The following is a 22893-nucleotide window of genomic DNA, read 5'->3' as shown; positions in this document are numbered from 1 at the left end:
ACTCCCCTTGTGATTACAGAGAGAGAGAGAGAGAGACACAAAGGCATTCTTTACCACAGAACTAGACTTCACTGTTCTGCCCTCTGAAGGCACTTTCCTTTAGGCTGCAGTGTGACCTTCAAGCTTCATTTGAAGAGATTTACATGAAAAGCTAATCAATAGGCCATCTGTGTAGATGTAGGCTCATAAAGCCTCTTGATGTGGTTTTATATGCAGGAAGAGCCATATCGATCAATATGACTGCCAATATATTGGTGGTATAACCTGATTACTGAGAGAGTAATCCATTTCCCTTCTTTATATATCTGCTGTCACTGACAATTGTGGCAAATCTTTCCTAGAGGAATGGGATAAAGTCAAGGCTGACAAAGGAATATGTGCTTTTAAATATTTTGTTTTGAGATTAATTTTGACAGTCAACCAGACATGGAATACATATTCCACTTTTGTAATAATAAAAACTGCTCAACTCTATAACTGTGTAATTGCAAAACAATGACCACAGTGCTAAGTGATAAATATGTTGTAACGAGAGTAATTGCAGAGTTACTGTACACACTGGCATGTAGAATATGACCACATTAACTGCAGTCAAAATACATATTGAATTGGTTATGTATGCTGCATTGGTGGAGCATGAAACACATAGAACATTCAACCTCCTATTAGTATCCTTATAACATATTTGTTTGCAAATAACAGTATAGCAGTATACCCAGTGGAACCTGTAATTTTAGGTAGATGGAGTTTGACCAAGGTAGGCTACAGCACCAGCTGTCCCAATAGTGTGGGTTAGAACACGCTATCACTTCAAACAGAAGGTGTGAAACTCTTTCCCTTTCACTGATTCAAGATACCCTTATGGTCTCTGAGTTTCTTTGGCCATTTTGGGTTGCCTGTTCGGCCCGCTCTCTGAAGCAGCATCTGCAAATGTAAAGCATCTCCATCTTGTACCCTTGACTAATCCTCACCTCAACCCACCCTCCTCCTACCCAGTTTACCCAAGCAGAACCATGGTTATGCTCCAAGTCTCCTCACAAACTAAGTCCCCTAGGCTTTGACAGACCGGCCATTATAGGGAGTTTGGATGGCTATTTGATCAAATGGTGGTATTAAAGATTTCCCCTGGTTAATAAAAAGAGGCTTTAGGAGATTTAGAGGATTAATTAGATATCCACAACAACACATACTGTGATAACATCCGGATGATTTTATTTTTTTGTTGCTAATCTTCAAGGCTTTTGTCATTTCTTAAATCATTTATTTAGGACTATACTTGGGGTGAGTTTGGTATATCTTATGAACACGTTGTTTTTTGGTTTGTTTTTCTCCCAGTTTAGTGGTGGTTAGATTTCTAGGACAGACTGTTGGGATTTCAAGATAGCATTCTAGAGGGCATCTGCTCCAGTTGTGCAACAACCTAGAGTAGTTGAAATCCTATGGAGAAATCACCATATTTTCCACCTTTAGGGCCCTGAGTTTTTCTTCATTACATGACCTCACCAGGAATAACTAGGGGCCCTAGTTATAACCTAGCCCTCAATGTACTATCACTACTGTGCTGTAGGTACAACAAAGTAAATTGGAAGACACACACTCTATGCCATTTTTACACCACAGCGAGAAGTAATATGGTCTACAATAGTTATGATGGTATAGCATCCTCCTCCCACCCGCTAACCAAGGTTTGTTGACGAATGTTCCCCTGCCAAACATCATGGCAGAGATCCTAACTGCTCCTGACAAGCACTTTGTTCTTGTAACTTCAACCTCTCTCTAGTGTAACAGATAGATCTGTTACAATGGGGGGGTCACTCTCTAGGCTCTACATCAATACAAGTGGGTCAGATGATCTGGATTATTCTTTTCTTTTTTTTGGGGGGGGGGGGGGATTTTTTCTGACAGATAAATGACACATTGTCTGACAGAATGACAGCTAATTGAAGTAAGTGGAGCAAGACACACTCAGTCATTGGAGAGGTAGCAGTATCAAGTCAAAGGAGGTTGTGTTCAAACAACTACAATAGAGTGGAGGTGCTTTATGACTGCATGTGATAGAGGGTTAATGATAGAAATATGTATTTAGTCATTGGAGTGTTCCTTGGAGTGTTAGAAAGATAAAATACATTCTGTCTCCGGAGTGGAAGAAATATGCAGTATGTTTAGCCTGCATAGTCGTATACAGTCATTCATTGAAGTAGTACAATAGGTCTTATGCCCTCATCCCTGCTCTCTGCTCTCCTGAGGACCTGCAGCATGTAGCACTAGATTATTGCACATGCACAATGACCTCCGCAATCTTATACAACTGAATTTGCAGGCTAGGCAGATTGCTTATGAGGTGTTTTTTTTATATTACTGTATTTATGTTTTCCATGGCTTTCCAAGGCTTCCTCTATAAATATGATTGATTTGTAAAATATATATATATATAATAATGGATAGAATTCTGGTGTAAATATTTCAAGTTTCCATCATTAACTATATTAAGTAGCTATACTAATGATGACATGTAGTTGCTAAGCTCTGATTGGAAGCAAGGCGACACTTCCATGTACCTTAAAGTACAGCAACCAGTCATGAATATTGAGTCTTCCAGTCTAAAATAAGTTGTTATTTTCATTTAAATGTCTTGTCACTTCATGTTTGGGTGATTGGGTGCACTGTTTAAACTTCCCTGATTTTCCAAACTCTGCCACCTAAAGCTTATTTTTCTGACAGCCATAAGACAGGCGACACAATCTGTGTGTCAGAATCATGTGTCAAATGAATAGGGAAAATGGTCACACCTTTATAAGTGGTTTCTAGGAAAACATAAATGTCATTTCAATGACTTCATGCCTTGTCATACAGTATGTCCCCTCCAATCCCATGGTTGCTTTTGTTATGTCCTGTCAGAGAAAGTAGATAGGGTCTCTAGAGAATGTTTCTATTATAGTTAGTAACATGATTAGGAAGGCAAATCCCAGCAAGGGAATCTTATTCTCCAGAGGAATAAAACCGTGCTCACATATTTAAACACGCACACACGCATGCACACACATCCAAATCCATGTACATTTCCACCACATATGCAGTTTGATTGGATTACAAGGACCATACAGTATGTGTGTGTGTGTGTCTTTGTGCCTGTGTAAGCCTGCGTTTGCATGAGTTAATGAGGCAATTTGCTTCTCAAATTCCCAAAGAGGGAACATGTGTGGCACAGAGTGTTGTGTTCAGATTGGGTGTGACATCCATCAGCACACGTTGCCCCTCCAGAGGGAACAGTACAGTAGCTGCTTGCATTGTGATCCCTGTAGAGGAAACACATGTAACATTGTAATCAAGCCTCTCTTTCTCCATCTGAGTTAGAAATGGACTGTCCTCAAGAGGACAGAGGGAGGGAGGTGACATAAAGGACAGTGTGTGGATATTGTCGAAAGCACTTTGTTTTGATGTTTCTTACCTCACATCTGTGTGTGTGTGTGTGTGTGTGTGTGTGTGTGTGTGTGTGTGTGTGTGTGTGTGTGTGTGTGTGTATGGGTACAGTATGTAGATGTGCTGCGCAACTCCAAAACTATGTGCAAAGATTATTTTGGTAATTCGGCAAAGTGTGTCTGCCCCAACCAACACAACAATAGGCCAAAATAGTCACTTTTTTTATCATAACGGACAGCAGTTGTCGCCTGTCGGGGTAAATCCCTCATACCACCAGTATGCTCTATGCATATGTTGAAGTAGACCTAGTGCCTGTTCTGGCATTACTAAATTCTGTAAACTGTATTCCCTACAACATTGAATGTTGCATACATCGATCGCCTCCGCTTTCTGTGGCATTTACTAATTAAATCATGGAGCATGTCTTTGATAGGAAGAGAAGGAGAATGTCTTAAACATTGTATACTATAGATTATAGGAACATATGCATACCTGCTTCATAGAAAATATGTTTGGAGAGCCTTTACGGACAAACTAAAAAGATGGTTGTTAGAATCAGCCTAAAAGTTGTCAAATTCCACTTATTCAATCCAAGGTAATATTATAAAATAATATAAACTAGCATACTGTACAGTAGGTCTATGTATGTCACACCCCACTGCATCATCGACCCTACTGATTGGAACCGTGCGCAACGCTGTCTTAACAGGTTAACATTTATTTTTAAGTTGAATATTATCCACTATTGCCAGCGACCCTAAGTAGCCTACAATGGGCTACTGTTATAATAACCATACAGTCCTGACGGCGTTTACAGAGAGGAAACAAAAAGGTATGAAATTACAAATGCATGTAAGCAGCTGTAAGACTACACTCAAGTGGCAGGTAATTATGGTTATGACTGGTCGTTGCGAGAGATAAAAGAGAATTGCCTATTTATTTAGCTCATGCAAATGCTAACATACATGAGAAAAGTCGCGACAGGTTCATTAAATCGTTACAGCATTTGGAGATGTGCAGCAGGTTGAATTTGGCACACGATTGTAGGCTTGTTGAGTGCTTAGATTCTGATATCTTAGACATATGGTTACATTTGTTGCCTACAACTGATAGTATGGTCATTTTATTTGTCAAAAATTATTACCCATTTCAACATTCGCAGATTGGCGAGGACAATGGACATCTTTATGTCATATTCAATTACCCCATCCACTCATTGCCGGAGACCGGCCTTCTGCCTCTATGCTAACTGAAACTTTGCTGAACAAAATTCCCAATTTAGCGGCCATGCCTACTAAAACTTCAGCGGTCTTAATGGAAGAAAATTGGAGCCCTAAGTGCACCACTGTTACAGCATGGTCGTAGGCTAGACAGTATCTTTAAGAGCACATTTATCCATTTGCAAAATTGTGTTCATATTTTAATGACAATTTTTCTGTTAGTCTTGGCATCTATATGCATGGCTTTCCCACTTCGCTCTCCCCTCTCTCCATCATTCCCGTGCACACCCATGTGGCACCACAAGCCCATTAGTTTTCCATACCTCTTAAATGGCTATTTAGTCCCAGCACGCATATGAATTTAAGATGCACCGACGTATGAATATTTATCTTAGTGCAAGTGGCGGGGGGGTGAGGGAAGGCTCTGCTCTGACTCTAACAAGTCACAGAAAAAAGCCCAAAGATTTTAATGGGATGTTTTTGATAGGCAGAGACCCCCCACTGTGTCCATCTCTTCCTTCATCTCTCCCTCATCTCTCCTTTGCCGGGCGAGCAGCATGACAGGCTCTCTCACTCAGGTTCAAGACTGGAAAATCACCAGCCGCAGCCCAACAGAGTTGGCACCAAAGAGTAATGGTGAAAAACCCTCAGGGGGGCGAACTTATAAGAATTTCCTCCTGATTTTCTAATGCAATTTTATCCAACTTTATGCTTTTGGATACACTGATTAAAAGTTGGTTGTGTTTGATCCTAACATTGTTTTCTGTTCTTCAGCGATTTCTTTTGCAAACTGTGAAAAAGTATTTGGTGATTGAGGGTATTTTCATATATAGTCTTCTTTAAAATAACCAAACTCAGTCTTTAAGTGAACCAAGAGGTGAACAAAAGGAAATTAACTGTCTTTGTTGTATTCACACTGCCCTCTGTTTGAATGTGTAAAATGTTTAAAGTCTAAGTACAAAAATAGCTGAGTTTGAGTTTGGTACACTTAAAGAGGAGAGTGGTTCTTTTAAAAAGGACTATATGTGAAAATACCCTGAAAATGTAGGGTTAGAAAAAAAAAGTGAAAATACCCAATAAAACCTAATACCTAATAAAATTGATCAAAAAACATATTGCTGGGTTTCAACTCAGGGTATCACTTTCATGCTGCACTTTCCAGGTGCTAACTAGGACGTTTCTTCTTCATCTTCAATTAAAGTGTAATTTATTCCCGGACTTGGTTGAACCGGCTCCAGGTCTATGATTTATTTCCCAAATTGTAATTCGATCGTCTGTTTGTTTTGGCCAACCTCAGATTTCAATGACTCAGGATAGAAGAGGATACTACTGTATCAATTGTCCCGTACAAGGTTTAGCTGCATTGCCTTCTTTTAAAGGGCCTGCTCCACACACACACACTTCAACTGACTGAACGACACTGCTGTGGGGGACCCCAATGAAACAAATCAGATATTGCTTTTGGTATTTTTTCTTCATGCATATGAGTTTGAAAGGAGTCATATAGTCGATAGAGAGATTGTGTGATCGGATCTGATGGGTGGAATTACGGGGAAATGAATTAGGTTAGCAGAGGCATCTGGTGTAAATACACAACCTCATTTTGGATGATCAAAACGTATTGGGTTTAAGCAGAGCCTGGAGGGATAGATGATTTTGTTCTTCAGTATTATTTTCCTCAAGTCTTCTCCTCCCCCTCTCAGTCTCTCTCTCTCCACCACGCTTGTTCTGTTCATTACTCAAGAAGAAGTCTCAGCCACACTTACATGACAGTTTAAAGCAAGCTGTGAATATGTAATGCAAGAACAAAATGTGTTGAGAAGAATATACTGTATCCTGTCTCAGTTCAGTCAAAGAAACAGAACAGTGTTCTGAATATCATTGTTGCTGAAAGGAATGACATTGAGGACAGTTTTTTTTTTCTTTTTCACAACACCCATTGCTATACATAGGAGTTTTATCATATTTGTTTTTCACACTTTTTACCATCCAAGTCAGTGGTTGTCTTCCAATATTCACACTAGCATACCACTAAGAATGAAGCAATGTATTGGCCATGCATTCTAAATGTATGTTAATGCTAGGATTTTAGAATTCAGCCAGTGTGTTACACGTGCATTACGCAGTTATGTCAAACAAACATGCCAAAGAACAAGGCAGCACCCGGTGGTTATGCTTTTCTGGTCCTCAACACAGTTGTTTCTGGGAGATAATGAGCTGGCATTGGCTGGAGGCGCTACGCTAAAGCAGCACACAGTGTGATAGGAAAAACAGTGTGTTTATAGCCACAAGCTAAGCACCAGTTATGACACAATTGCCTTCAACGGAAGTATCTCGGTAACACGGCCGTACCTCAAATGACTTCATTTGTGTTTGTCCGCAGTGTCTCTCTCTCTCTCAAATGAATGGACACTTTACATTTGTATAGTGTTTGACACTCTTTGTTGATTAATCAGATTTGTGGTGAATAAAGTGACTGATTAAAAGTCGAAAGTCTCTCTCTCTCTCCTCTCTTCCTCCTCTCTCTCTCTCTCTCTCTCTCTCTCCTCTCTCTCTCTCTCTCTCTCCTCTCTCTCTCTTTCTCTCTGTCCATCCGTCCGTCTGGCAGTCCTGGCAGTGTTATAATGTGTTTTCAATCTTTCCCCTACAGGCGAGGATGACAGCTTGGCTCTCAAGGGGAAGGTGACTGTTGGAGACCTTTTCAGGAAGGACTTTAAAGTTCACAACCCTAATGCCAAATGGATCAGTAGTGAGTACTCCATGGAATCATTACTTTCATGCAATCACTAAATTACTATGTAATATGGTTTTGTTACTTGAGTAATTACGTTGTTACTACAACATAGTAGGTATAGAAGCTCAAACTGGTAAAGTGTTACCTCAAACCTCAACACCTTCGGCAGTGAATGCCGCAAATCGGCAGTGAATGAGGTACAACAGCGTGTCTCTAGCTATTAGCAGACACAATGTAATGAGTGTGTTCAATCAATGTGAACTGAACATCAACTAAAGACGATTGCTGGGTTTCAGATCATTCAACAGGTGTATAGAGTAACTTATCAGAGTTTAAAATGTTAATGGTTGAGTGATGGTAGTGCGGCGTTACCGCCACAGCAGTAGTGAGTCAACTTGACTTGATCACACGTTTTATTTTAGGTATTTCACCTTGACGAAACAACCACCAGAGTTCATCGTTGAGCATTCTAATGGATAGGCAATGAGTTGTTAAACAGTAGCTCATATCTGCGTATCCACTTGCCCCATTTGTGAGCTGATAAACATTTGATATTTTAATGTACATTTCTTTATTGAGATTTATTGGGATTAACGGGACAGTGAGAGCAGGCCAATCAGACACACATGGGTGCCCACTTAGCCACGACGGTCAAAACTATTGGATCTAATTCCTTTGACTTAATGCTATTCTACCTTTAGGCCAAGCCATTTTTACAATTACATTGACCTGTTTATTTGATTCATTAGAAGCCCAATGCAATACATTTATTAATTTTGTTTCATTGATTCATTCATTAATCGGGGAAGATGGCAATCAAGATTGGTCTATTCAATGGATTAAGTAGTGTCAGTCATCGTTATGGACTGCACACGACTGCGGTTGTAATAATTCCGGCTTCTTTCACCCTGTTTTTTTGGCCTGTAAAATAGGACCACAACTTAATTTGCAATAGGCTACATGGTATGAGATCTGTCCGCTCCACTGATCATCAGAGACGACTGAGGGGGTAGGCTATCAACAGTATCATGGCCCATGGTGTGTGGCCTGCAATGATGATGATGCTGACAATCGCTGGTAGTTGTGTGGCTAGTATAGGCCTACTGTGATCAAAAAGTAAAGTCAAGTTGTCATGTTGACTTGTTGTTGTTCATATTATACTGTAGGTATAATACATATATATTATACTGTATATTATATAGTATAATACAAATCATAAATGTTAATTTGTAAACAAATTATATTTTTACTGTTTGAGGCTACTTCCCATATCAAATGAGTCATTTGTAGTTGCCTAACTATCGGTATTTGTGCCGTTCTCTTTCGCCCTTGTCCGGCATATCATGTATCATAGTTGACTACGCATGAATAATTTTTATGTAGGTGTCATACTACTGCTGTAGCCTTGGACAGTTATTGATATGTGTGACATTTATGATCTGTAGGCTACACATTTTGCTGCAGCTCCAGTGTGTTCTTGCTTGAGCACCATCCCAGCAAGCACAACCGCAACCTTGCAGTTAGGCTGTGGTGAGGTTGTGGTTGTTGGTGCCAACGTAGCCTAATGACTGCCCTCTGTTAACATAGCGTTGTGGTAGCATACATTTTGGTGCCATCTTGGTGCCAACACAACAGCATGACAACTTGTAATGCCAAACTACACCTCTGAATCAAGCTGATACAAATTTGACTCACTAAGCGCTAGTAAGCACTACCTAGACAAGGTACAGTAGCCTCCCGACTTGACCGACACAGGGCAATTCACTGATGTAGGGGTCCGATCTCGCATAGAATATGAGAATGCAGCAAAAAGCAAGCTAACAGAACAGTCAGGTCTGAACAAGCAATGATTTTCAAATAAAAATGTAATTATTTTCTAATAAATTTGTTTTTCTTTTCATCTGTAAAGGCTACATGCAGGTACATTTACCAACATTATGTAGATAGCCTGTTATGTTATGCTATGCTTGAAAATAATCTGTGTAGGCTACTGGATATTCTGAGTTTGGTAGTTAAAGGCTGCAGTTCTCCATGGAAGCAATTGGTCCCACAAACACTACCTTTCTAAGTACATTGACGACCTAATAGTCAGTGTTGGTGATTGATGAAGTCAGAGTTGGTGATTGATGCATACTGATTCCAATGACTCAGAAGGTTTTGTGATAGTTAATATGAACGCAGCTCCATTTATTTTTTATATTTGGCTAGACTATGAGTTAAATGAGTTCTCTTAATAGTCTGCTGTAATGTGGCATTGTAGCCCCTAGATGTCACCTGGTAGGCATACACCTTTTTTTTATTGATTGCCACTTCGTACTGGCTACGTCCCCCCAAAAGGTTGCCTATCGGTTGTGTCCAGGTATGCTAAAGAATGCACACTTATGTTGTCGTAGAGCTTACAACAAGCTCAAATAATTTCCCATTAACAAACAATAACGTGACAAACTGTCTAGCCACTTCCCCTCCCCTTATGGTAAGAGATACAATTTGAATGAGTTAGTTCCAGCTAGTTCATTAGTTCCTACATAGAAGATGGACTTGCAAACATTGATTTTTCTATAGCCAAAATGTTGCATATTTTAGAGAACTGTAATTAACTCAATTTTACATCATGAAAATAATAAAAATGGTTGTGTTCATTTAGGCTATGCATTCAGAATGCTTGCAAATGTGGGCTTTAGGAGTAGCCCTAACCAGTGTGACCAGAGCGTAAGTTGCTATTAGTATATTATATAGGAGTGAGCTAAAATAGAGGGATTTGTAAATAAGTTGGTAGTTATGTTCTCGCATACAGTTATGACAACTGTAGCGTAACATGGCATATTAACAAGTAGACCCCCTAGCCTCATTAAATAGACCCCCTAGCCTCATTAAAAAACATGACAAATATCTCTGCTGTGATAAGTGAGGCATTGATGAGGATGATGAGAAGAAATAGCAACACAATCAAAGAAATTGCAACCGCCTTTGTCACCATCTGGACTTCTTGTGACCGGGGAAACAATCAAAGTCATTGCCTTCAGAGCCTGGTATTGAACTCAAAGACCCTCCTCATTATGATTATGAATGTTAGCGCGCATGATTTGTCATCAACTGTGGGCTGATCATAGCCATCTTCTGCTATTACTGTAGGCTACTTTTCTATCCAGTCTCAATCCCACTGAAACCCAACATCCTTACTCCTGTCTTGCATGAAAATTCCTAACTTTATTCTGAAATATTTTGCATTACCAAAGCAGACTCACGCTTATTCATGTCAAATTAATTTATATTTATTTACCCCACTTCTCTTTCATCATGTGTTGGTTGCTATGAGAGCATGCATGATGACAGTATGAGAGAAGATATTTGAAAAACATGAGTTTGTCTTATTTCTCAGTCCTCATTACAGTAACCTGATATTTAAACCATTTCCACTCTTCATCTCTGTAATTCATGAGCTGATCTGCTATATTAGACTCGATTTTGCCAATCTACCTGAAAAGGCAAGCTGATAAGGCAAAACTCCGCAATCACAAACCATTCTCTCTTTTAGTTTTTGTGATTATTTGGAGGGAACACTAATACCAGAATACCAATAAACATCCTTCACAGCTCTTGTCACCACTTTCACAACTCATATCTGCTGCAGCAGTGGCATTGAGGTAGCCCACTGTTGCGATGGCAGTATGAAACTTTTAAACATTGGCCTACTGTAGTCAGTGTTGAACAGTGTGACGTTTCCTGCCTCTGGGATTTGAAGAGGCATATATTGAGAATTAAACCTTACTAGGGGGTTTTGGGGGATCATGCTCTCTTGTTAACTGCACTTTGCCCCTTGACTGAAAACGAGATTCAACTTGTGCGCATAAAACAGTGAATGAACACAGCACTCGGAGCAACCACTTGCGCAACTTACTTTCACTAGCAGCCCGTTCAAAGCCGATGCAAGCTACCACCACCTCAAGTGTTTTCTATGACAGGTGTCTGTGTGTGTGTGTCTGTGTTTGTGTGTGTGTGTGTGTGTGTCCTGTCCTGTCCTGTCCTGTCCTTTCACTCTCTCATAGGCTCTTCATAAATTACCTGCTTCCAAGGCTCCCCCATTGTATGAGAACAGATGCATTTTAGTGTGATCATTCTTCCTGAAGGGCGAATTTTATTGTTATAAATTACCATTTTTAAGAGATACACACAAAAGTTGCTTTGTATTCTGCACTGTGCCAACATGTACTCTTTGAGTCTTCTGTGGCTCAGTTGGTAGAGCATGGCGCTAACAACGCTTAGCTCGTGGGTTTGATTCCTGCTGGGACCATATATACTGAAATGTATGCACTCACTGCAATGTAAGTCGGTTTGGATAAAAGCGTCAGCTAAATGGCATATATGAGCAACACCAGAGAACATTACAATCAATGAAACGAACAGAAATATATATTTATATGTTTTGCATTTGTATTACACTAAGAGCAACGATGCTAAGAGAACTGTTGAAACAGGACAATCACACATTGCAGTGCTGGATTGAACGGAATGATCAGAGCCCAACTTGGAGAGGCCCTTTGCAGCCAAAAGATTAATGAGGCTTTTTTTTTTAATTATTTAACTCATGCCCGGTGAATCTGTCTCCTCCAATCAGACACTCCGTCCTTAAAAGGGGTGCAGCTGGGAGACACTCAGTATTATCTGGCACTATTCAAAAATGCATCCTTCCTTCCTTTCCCCTACTTGATGTGATCACTGATCTGATCTAATTGGATGGTAGATAAATGGTCTCTAACATATTGCTTTTTCAACATTTCAGTTGTGTGAGATGAGGGATAGCATTGATGAAAGAAGCAGGAAGTGTGCGCTATCCATTATCTGTGTTCTCAGGTGGCACATAAAGTATTATCTCAAATGATGGTAGTGATGCTTGAAATACAACTTCAGAATCCATTGGATATTATTTGTTCTCAACATAGAATAAGGGAATGGCATTGATTGGTTATCCTGCATATCAGTGAGTTTAGAGGCACTATTTTCCCATCTCTGTGAATATTAGTGTTAGTTGGTTGTCATGTTTGTCCTAGGCATGATCATCAGTTTTCTGTCCAATACAAAATGTCCAGCTTTGATTTCTAACTCATAATGAAGTATGTTGAATATAAAATGTTTCCATCTAACTTCTGCTTTGCACTCTACCCCCCAGACAACACACACTCCACCTTGCAGTCAAATGTGCTCCCAGAAATCTGTAGATTTGAGTTTTATTTGCCAGAGGTCCCCATATGTGTAGACTGTTGATCTATTTCTCATGTGGCAGTCTTGTCCCATTGTTCCTCATGACCCACAAAAGTGCAAACAAATCTGTTGGGAGTGAATGAGCCATAGCAAATTGCTTTAGCTAGAACATACATGCACTCAACATCTGTCCTTCATTCAAAGTCATCTCTCTTGTGAAATATCTTCAGTTGCATCAAACATCAGCAGTAACTGTGTTTTCTGTCTTAAATATAATGCATTGTTTTGTCACTTTGGTGAGCTCATTAATTGGTTCCATACGTGACCCATACTGTACGCAGCTACCATGAAATGAAACATGTCATCTTAAGCCTCTCAAGCTGTTTGTTGGTGAGAGCAAGAGCCCTGCCTGCACATGAAGGTATTTTTAGGAAGCCTGACAGCGATGAGAGAGAGAAGTGCAGAGGGCGATTATTAACTCATTATTTGATCTTCGTTAGGGTGTCATCTTCGTTTAGCCTTTGTGATGTGCAGTATAGCCAAGGTTTCAGAACTGTCTCAACATTCCCAATTACACTGGCTTCCAAGGACAGTGCTCAATTGAATTTTTTAAAAAACTAATTTAGCTCGGAATTATATTTTTCACTATCCCTGGTTTTCTCAGATCCATCAATCAATTCCTTGGACACATGTGTGATATAACTTTCTGGAATGGTTAATGAAGCAATGAGATTATTTTATAAATGAGAAGTTCATCCTTCCGGTCTCTTCTGACAAAAGGAGGTTGTGCTCATTATGAATTCACGCAGTAAAAACTGCTCATAAAGCTACTGAGATTTTTAATAGCCTTTCAGGCCTTGTTACATCAAAGTCTATACCTACAACTAGGGATGAACCCATACCAGTTTGTCATTGCCAATACCGAGTACTGAGCTTTGAGTCACGATACAATACATTTAAAAAAAATAAAAAAACATCTCTGCTTATAACCTTGCTACACTGTAAACATCCATGTGCTTCTGTCTCTTATTAGCCTATAGAGGCCCCCTAATTTCTATTCTAAACATACCCTTCGCCCATCATCATTGTATTTAGTCAGCTACATAATTGCACAATTAATAGACTGAGTTGATATGCTGTGTATGCCGCTTCCCACTCTAAATCTAAATCAGACACAGCATCAACATCATTTCCATCCCACAATGAGAAATTAAAGGGATGGTTAATGTATTGCATGGCTCCAAGCAGCTGGTTTCCATATTAATGGCCCTAGCCTTGTCCGATGTGGAGTCCTACAGTCTGGCTGATGTATGCTAAACGTGTGCAGGCGGAAGAGATTTGCTAAATGCCATCAAGTAAACAGACACATGATTGGTTGAATAAGTACCTTATAACCTTGATCGGAGCTGATGACCTGGATGGTAATTTGCTGAGAGGAACAGCACCAGGCAAAGTAGTGCCCTCTAGTGTTATAGCTGGATTGTGCGTGCGCGTGCGCGTGTATATTGGCAGGGGATATTATGTCAACTGCTACTGACTATGATTTTGCACATTTTTCCTGCAAACAAAGGGCATTACTCTTGGGAATGATTACTATTGTACTCTTCCATTGATTTTGATAGGACAGTCATATTACACCAAATTAATAATAATGCTTCAACTATTAGCATTGGACATTTTTGCATTGGACTTCTCTCCTACATTAACGAGGCATAACAAATGATTCCATTAACTATAAATACAATGTTAGAGACTCAGCTGGTCATTTGTTTCAATGGCAATGTTCAGGCAGTGTTGTATGGCTATGCATTTTTCAATGTATGGCTATGAGTATTTCTTTCTCAGTTCAACTAAGCTGTTAGGGGAAGGCTACTGTATGCAGGGAGTGTTTACAGAAACTGTCCATGGGTCAGTTAGGAGAGAGGATGTGAGAGTATGTGAGGGCAGATTGTCATCCTAAGCTGACAGGCCAAGATAATTAACAGCAGTAGGAGCTCCGGCTCCCACACAGCATTGGGCTACAGGCCTCCCAAGGGGATGCCCTTTTCTCTAGAGATAAGAGAATGACACACACACACACACACACACACACACACACACACACACACACTCACTAACGCTAGTGTATACACATACACCCCCACACACGGCCACATGTACGGTTGCACACACACACACACACACACACACACACACACACATACACCCCCACACACGGCCACATGCATGGGCACACACACGCACGCACACACACACACACACACACACACACACACACACACACACACACACACACACACAATTACAGTAAGTAATTTAAACAACCAATACAGATCATTCGACTTATTCAGCATTTTTTTGAAAATGGTATGCTGTTTTCTGCAACACAAAGTAAACAGTACTATAATGCTTATCAGTATACGATGCATGAGATTCACAACACATCCATAGAAACAAGCTTTAGGGCCAATGAATTCACTTAACAATCTCATTGCCCTGAATACAAAGCTTGGAGCTGTATTCCTGCAACACTTTGTATTAATCTTTCCTTACAGCAGGTACCACGGTAAATATCGCCATTAAAGCAAACACCATTCTTTGGATTTGAGCCTTTTTCATATTTTATCTATTATACTCGAGGCTCCCCCATACAATTACCATGTACCTCAGCTCATGATATTGAGCTACATGCTGTGACTCTAAGGCAGAAAAATAGCTTACTCTCAATTGAAGAACGTGAAGGCCATGAGATTTAGGCTTTAATGTTGCTGTTACGGGGTTTCACACCGGATGGTGGAATCACAGGAACTGGGCTGGCGGTGAAAAATTAGGCTGTGAAAGGCGACCTTGATTGACATTGCTGATATCTATAAATCAGTGTGAAAACTCCCATCCAGCCCACCGGACGAGAGCTGTTGCTTATTGTAGTTACTGTATAGTCAATCTATTCTTCACTATTGGGGATGGGTCTTGTAGTACCCCAAAGCCAGTCTCTCTACGTAATGGTGAAGTTCTAGGATGGGAGGCTTGACAATGCTCTCTTATCATAGAGATAAGGTCATCTGATTTACAGTAGACAGTGAAGCAGCTTTTTAAAATCTCAGCTGATATGACATGTGTCCATTGTAAAGGTTCAATGATGTATTCATTCTCCTCCACAGACATCCTGGAGTTGAGTAAGCTAATGCTTCTGTGAACAGGAGAGTCTGCCTACACAGAGGCATGCATTTCTGCTATTTTCAATTCAACTGAGGCATGCTCAGGGCATCATCCAGGAAACCCTCTTACCCTCTTTTCCCTCTAACCTGCTCCCTTCTCAGGATGGCCCCAGCTAGTGCTGACATTATGGTAACATTTTCTCCCAAAGGCTCCAAAGCATCAGCTGGTGCAGTTGTCTCTGTTATACCCACTATGAAAAACAAGCATTCTTAGCAGGTAGTAAGAATAGGGTAAGGGATTCCCTCACACTGGTCATTCAATCAAGCTTCATTTGTTTAGCACATTTCATACACAAATGCAATACAATGCGCTTTATAGGTGAATAATAAGCTGCAAGAGCATGACCACCCACACTCGGACATTCAAAACAATTCCCCTCTGACACATATGTGACATTGTGGAAAAAGTTGAATTGTGGAAAAAGACAATAGTGGGACATTTTTAATTAGAGACACAGTGAGGTTTTTATGAAGCTATTTCTTTTTATAGCTCACCTAAGCCATGGTTACTGAGATCTACGACTGTTTTACTGGTTACAGAGACGCCGTACTTTTGTTGTGTAGATAGACCCTATAATTCTCAGCTTGTAGCATTTTTATCTGGCAAAAGCATCATCCTTAGCCTTCGGTAGAACAGATGATCTGGAGCTGTAGAACCTTACAGCTTGGTAGTTACAATAAGAAGGGATGTTAGGGACGTTTGGCTCCATATTTTTATTAACAGAGCATATTTTAATATTTACAATCTGACTCCATTTCACTTAATCTAACACTATGTGCAAATAATTGTTGAGTTTGAGTTGACTAGGCCACATGGCCTGATAGGGCCTATGAGTATACTCACAGATTACCCAGAACGACGTATAAAGAAGATCTGCTCCCTACATTCTGTTTTATACCCGCACGTCAACCATCAGTATTCAAATCAGAGTTGTTATCAGGATGAACCAATCAGACCTAATCTTATCAGTTACAGAGTCAAATGACACTCAGTATTCAAACAGTCCAAGAGAGAGTGCAATCACATGCTACTCAACTTTAGAGTGAGACAGTTTCTGTATCTGAGTGAGTTTACAATGGCCATTTGGCCCATCGGGTGAAGGGATCAAAAGAAGTGTTTGACTTCAGAGCAGGGAAGTAAAATGCATTTCGTAGATAACATAACATTGTAACCTCAGTTCACCACACCTGTAATGATACATCAGTATTCCCTCTGTTCAATCCTCTCTCTGTGTGTGTTTTCTGTTTCTGTGATCTGTTATTAGTGTAAGGTCTCACACTGTAGGTCTCATAGAACATTATTCTCTCATTCTAATAAAGCTGTCATACAGAGAAAGAGGGAGACCAGGCTTGGCTGAAACATAAATGAAGCCTACAGTGATATGAAGCATACAATAATAATGTAAAAGCGAGGGTTCAGGGGAGAGAGCCAGTGTAAGATCAGAGCAGGATTGAAAGGTTAAGTGGGGATATTCATGTAAAAGGTAAATGGCCTTTGAATTAATATGTGGTTGAAAAGAGCATGGTCTATTAGGACTATGGTCTTATGGTATAGTGATGATGACCTCTCTCTCTCTCTCTCTCTCTCTCTCTTCCCTCCCTCTCTCTCTTGTCCTACTGTGATGTTTGTGGAGTGAGGGATGTGCCCGGAGCAGGAGGCTGAATGAATAAGACATGCTGCTGTAGGTGTGGATCAGAGGGGGGAGCAGTGCCCAGGGCTAAAGCACAGCCATTGAAGAAGTGTGTGTGTGTGTGTGTGTGTGTGTGTGTGTGTGTGTGTGTGTGTGTGTGTGTGTGTGTGTGAGCCTGAGGGAGAGACAGAGAATGCCCAGTGGTTTATTGATGAAGAGAAAGAATGAGAGATGGCAGCAGGGAGGGAGAGGGAGAAAATGCCCACAGGTTCTGTGAAAGAAAAAGTGCGGGTCTTTGAAAAAATGGAAGACTAAGACGATGGGAGAGGTGTTCCGAACTGTGTACCGTGTTGGATGTGATGTGACCTAGGAAGACAATTGGCTACTTACCAGGATCCAGGGCATGCTCTGACGGGACTCCGCAGTCGGCCAGCCCAAGTGGCCGATGGTTGTTCACAGGGTGATAAATGATCATCTAAAAACATGCCAAAAAAAATCCCAAAGAATATGTCTAATTTAAAATGAGAAATCCACATTTCCCGGATGGCTACGGCCAACACGTGATCAGTGGTGGTGTTCACACCCACGTCCACCTGGCGCAGCCAACTGATGACTTAAACATTTTGTCATCCCCGCTTCCACCATGGGTTCCGGCCTCAGCTGCCCACTTTCCCCAGGTGTGGAGTGTGAAATATGATAATGTACTGTCTGAACTGCGCGCTATAGCTGTCTAGCCTAACTATTCCTAACAAAGGTGAAAAACAGGGTGTTAAGGGCTAAAAATAATGGACTCCTTTGCATGGAAGGAAAATGCCAGTACACCACATGGTGGGAAGGGAAAGATGGAGAGATCTTATGTTGCTAAGAGGGCGGTCCATGAGGGGAGGATGTAGAGGAATCTAGGAATGGGACTGAGGGATAGAAAGAGAAACTGATGTTAAAGTAGCTTAGGGCACAGAAGATCGAAAAAACAGATGAGAAGGGAAGGAGCATACACTAGATGAGAAGAACCAGAGACAAGAGTAAGTAAATGAGTTCGAAAAAACGACAGTGGTTGTGTTCTGATGTCCACACTAGCCCATGCTGGGCTATTACATTTGCTTCATTCTTTGTAGTATGCTAGTGTGGATTTGGAACAGAGCCACTGGCTGTCAGTACAGTAAGGAGAACGAGCTCCACAGAGAACCTACTGTACTAGACTGCAGCACAGGAAATAACATATGGCAAGGAGCGTCAAGGACAGGAAGACAGACTCAAACTGTCCTCGAGGAAATGAGTGATTACAGAACAAGTGTACCGGACATCCCTGTCAAGGAGTGGCTGACAGATGGACAGACTGTGAGATGTATGGAGGGATGGATGACAACTCCAATGGAGGAATGAGTGAGAAGAGATTCTTATCAGAAACCTGGGGTGGGACAACATGTCAGGTGTAGAGTACTCAGGAAGAAAATTAATCTTATGAATGAATGAGCGATGGCTGTGTTGTCTTCCCACTGTGCCAGTCGTTTAACACTGAAGGTCACTCTCCCGAACAATGAACATGAAATTAATACATTGAAAATGCAAGGTTAATGCAGTATATAAGTAAGGAAAGAAGCAGTTGAGCATGTGTTAAAAACCTCAATGTTTTTCATTACTCTTGCAAAACAAACGCTGTGATGCTATCGATTTTTATCTTGACGTGGCTGTTTTTTTAATATCCTAGTGATGTTGAACAAGGGGACGATAACAATTAATTATATTCAGTGTTTGACCACTGCAATCTAAAATGTCAGAATTGCTCCGCTGCCTCTCACACAATTGTTTGAATTAATTCCATCACCTCTTATGGGCAATTAGGTATGCTAGCAGTTAGAGAACACCCTGCAAAACAATCGCTACATAATTAACTCTATGAAAAACACTGTTTGCTCTTTTTCAGAGCTCTCTACAGAAACAACATTGGTACAGATAGAGTGGAGAAATTGGAGGGTGGGGGTGTGTAAGCAGTGTTTTGTTGTCCTTGCCTAGTCAAGGTTAAAGGCCCACGCCAGCCAGTTTTGCTTCCTGGCTTTTCATGAAAGAAATACTCAAAGAATTCAAACACCGAGTAGTGTTACTGTAGTTATTCACAGAGCTATTTGGGAAACTAACACCAGAACTGAATTCTGTTTTGCCAGAAGTGCTCTATACACAAAATCTAGTCGATGAAGGCAATTGGTATTTTAGGCGTCACTCGTTTCAAACAGGTTCCCAATCTGAACTAGGAAAGCCTGGTCTCAACGAGGTTAGTGATATGTGTATGTCAAAGCCTGGTCTCAACGAGGTTAGTGATATGTGTATGTCAAAGGGTGTTGTGTAAATTGTCATTGGAAGTGGTGTGAGGACATCTGTCATGTTGGAGGTGTCATATACCACTTCATGTACAGACATGCTCTGGCCCCAGAGCACTTTTCACTTATCAGCTTACTTCTAACACTAAAGTGTAGAGTTAGGGACCGAATGTAATGGTATGGATCCAAGCTGCACCAACTGGCCACACAAACACATGGCTTTTGTTTTACAAGTGTCAACTTGCAGACAATCGCAGGGATATTGAACATGTATTCTTAGAATTCGGACTTTGACAAGTTTGTAATAACATTGTTTTCTCTCTCCCTCTCTTTGTTCCACAGGTAATGAGTTATTGTATCGCACCCGTGACGGAGATGTTGTCAAGTTGAACATCGACACAAATGAGAGCAGCATCTTGGTTAATAACAAGAAGTTTGTAAGTCTTTCCAGCTTCCAATTTTCTCTTATATTACACATTTTCTCTTATTGAGTTATGGACCAAAGAACAGACTATGGTCTTGCATTAAATTGAATTAAAACTTTTCTTGTAGCGTCAGCATATCGAAGTGCCCAAAGATCTTTTTATTACAAAGCGTGCTCAAACGATCCATCATTACCACCTCGTTTGAACCGCCTCGTTACCATTCCGGGTTTGTTATGCCGCGATTGTTCCTGCAAAAATGCAGCATCAGTGTTTGGACGGGGCTGAGGTGACGACACACAACATTATGTCCGTCTCCAAAAATCAGAAAGCACCGCCACAAGATTAATGTGTCTCCCAGTCACATCTTTACGCTGAGCAATCCGTCAAACGCAGTCATTTAGACGATTACCTTAATGAAAAAAATTCCACGCCTGGTTAAAACTGAAACTCTCATCTTTTTGTCCTTTTTTTTCTTCTTCTCTTCTTTCTTTTCAGGAAATGTACCAAGCCAGCAAGTACGAGGTTTCGCCCGACATGAAGCATGTGCTGCTGGCCTACAACGTGGCTCCGGTGAGCTGCTCATTTGTTTGCTTGTTTTTTGAATTAGCCGAGTGACAGGCAAATATGTCAGGGGTCTCTGAGGGGGAAACGCAGCACGCTGGCGTGGCTGTGCATGAGGATAAAGTAATCACGGCTGGGAGTAAAAGGCCTGTCCCACACCGCTGCCTCTCAGCTATGGTGGAGGGAACACAGCCGTGTGGAACTGGAGAGGAGAAAACACACACACACACACACACACACACACACACACACACACACAGACACACACACAGACAAACAGACAATACCTCCCAGCACTGCAGAGAGAGGAGGGAGTGAGGGAAGTGTTGCGGGAGGTGGAGAAGAGGATAGGGGGAATGGAGGGGGGGGGAATGTTGGTGGTGGGGTACAGAGTGAGAGTTGTTACAATGGAACAAAAGAGGGAGATGAGATGTTTCTGTAACACAATGGTTACTGATTTTGCCAGTGCTGGTTTAGGGTTCGCCCAACTACAGAATCTGATCAAGATGCCCAATGCCATTCTAAAAGTGGTTGACCTCCTGTTCCAAGTCTCAATCGAGGCAGCTAGATAAAGACACAGTGTTTGACAATATTGGTGTGTAGCCATGGAAGAGAGACACAGAGAGAGTGTCTGTCTACATTTAGTCAGAGTGAGGACGAGAGGATGTAGACGGGGGTTCTAACCTTGTCATATCGCTCTGACAAATAGAGAAACTGAAAGGTGTCACCAAAACAAGCAAGGCTGGGGAAACAGGGAGTGTGTGTGTGTGTGTGTGTGTGTGTGTTACACTTACGCATTTGTTATTCCATATCCCTCCCCCCATAGCCTTGATGGATGACAGCACTGTCCCCCAGCTGTCATTGCTCAGACGCACACACACACACACACACACACACACACACACACACACTCTCCCTGTTTCCCCAGCCTTGCTTGTTTCTTTCTACTCTTTCTACACGTCATGCTGCTGCTTGCCCTTCACAGAGGAGCTACCTCTCTCTCTTTCTCTTTTTCCCTCTCTCTCTCTTTTCCCCTCTCTCTCTCTTTCCCCTCATCTCTCTCTTTCTCTCTTCCTCTCTTTCCCCCTCCCTCTCTTCTTACTCTCTCTATGGGGAGAAGGGACTGTTGAAAAGGAGTACAGGTGTAGCATACTAATCCCCAGGTACATCAACAACCACAAGACTCTACATTTCCTCTGTCAATCCAGGGCCTGCTTGCAGTGTAGGAATGGGCCAGACATAAACATGACCAGAGCATTTGTGCTCTGGACTCATGTAAACATTGACTATAACATTGACTAGGAAAAGTCAGCCAGAATACTAAATAAGCGCTACAAGTCCATACACACTGCTCCCTGCATATCAGTGCTGTTGGAAGTTATGAAAATGCAGTCTGAAAGTTATATGTTAACATACCGTTAATGGTGTCAGTCAGGTTAATTCCTCTCTGTGTCTCAGGTGTACCAGCACTCTTTTACTGCCTTCTACATCATCTGCAGCCTGGAAACTCCGTAAGTAGCTAAAACCTATAATGTGTCTCACTGTATAGAGTAAGTTATGTTTGATGTTTCTTTGGTCCAAAACCACTACTGAAAGTTCACCCCCTGTGGCATCCAAAAGCCTCTTTGTCCACCTCTCCTATTTGTCCAACTGATTTAGGATCAGGTTTCAACTTCACCCCAAAATGAACCATGTATGATCCAAACAACAGCACTGACTAGTTTCTACATTCATAATAGACCAGGAACACTGCAATGTCCACTTTAACCTGCAGCCAGTGTCTCCTCGGTCACACATCTATATGCTGCCACCCTGTGGTCACTAGGAGAACTATACCCAGGGTCATGATGACCTCATCTATCTTCACTTCCACACAGAGACGTAGAGCCCAGGACACCTCTAATTCTCAGGCCCTGCACCGCACAGCACTTTCCTAAATGAACCGAAGCGGCACTGGGATAAAGTACTAGTATTTATGGCTGCCCTTAAACCCTTTTGGTTTGAATTTGCAACACTGGTACATTGAGGCAGGTGCAGGGCTGGCTTCTTGGAGGTTGTGGTGTTGTATAGTGTGAGGTTGTAAAAGTTGAGAGATAAAATGCTAGGGTGTGATTTGAAAAATAGTTAGTGTCTGTGTGTGTGTGTGTCTGTGTGTGCGTGTGTGCGTGTG

The 22893-nt window shown here is 41.3% G+C and overlaps 1 protein-coding gene across 1 annotated transcript in view; it reads left to right on the top strand.

Annotated features, from left to right (window-relative positions):
• Window positions 1–22893, top strand: part of dpp6a (dipeptidyl-peptidase 6a) — a gene marked incomplete at both ends in the record, with an annotated part of 116092 nt that overhangs the window by 72616 nt on the left and 20583 nt on the right. The window contains 4 exons of the mRNA XM_083670625.1: window positions 7291–7389; window positions 20080–20174; window positions 20658–20732; window positions 22182–22234. Of these exons, the coding sequence (XP_083526751.1) occupies window positions 7291–7389; window positions 20080–20174; window positions 20658–20732; window positions 22182–22234 (322 nt within the window). The remainder of the gene's footprint in view (window positions 1–7290; window positions 7390–20079; window positions 20175–20657; window positions 20733–22181; window positions 22235–22893) is intronic.

Source organism: Argentina silus (assembly GCF_951799395.1).
Source record: "Argentina silus genome assembly, chromosome: 1".
Lineage (NCBI taxonomy): Eukaryota > Metazoa > Chordata > Actinopteri > Argentiniformes > Argentinidae > Argentina > Argentina silus.
This window is presented reverse-complemented; position numbering and strand designations above follow the sequence as displayed.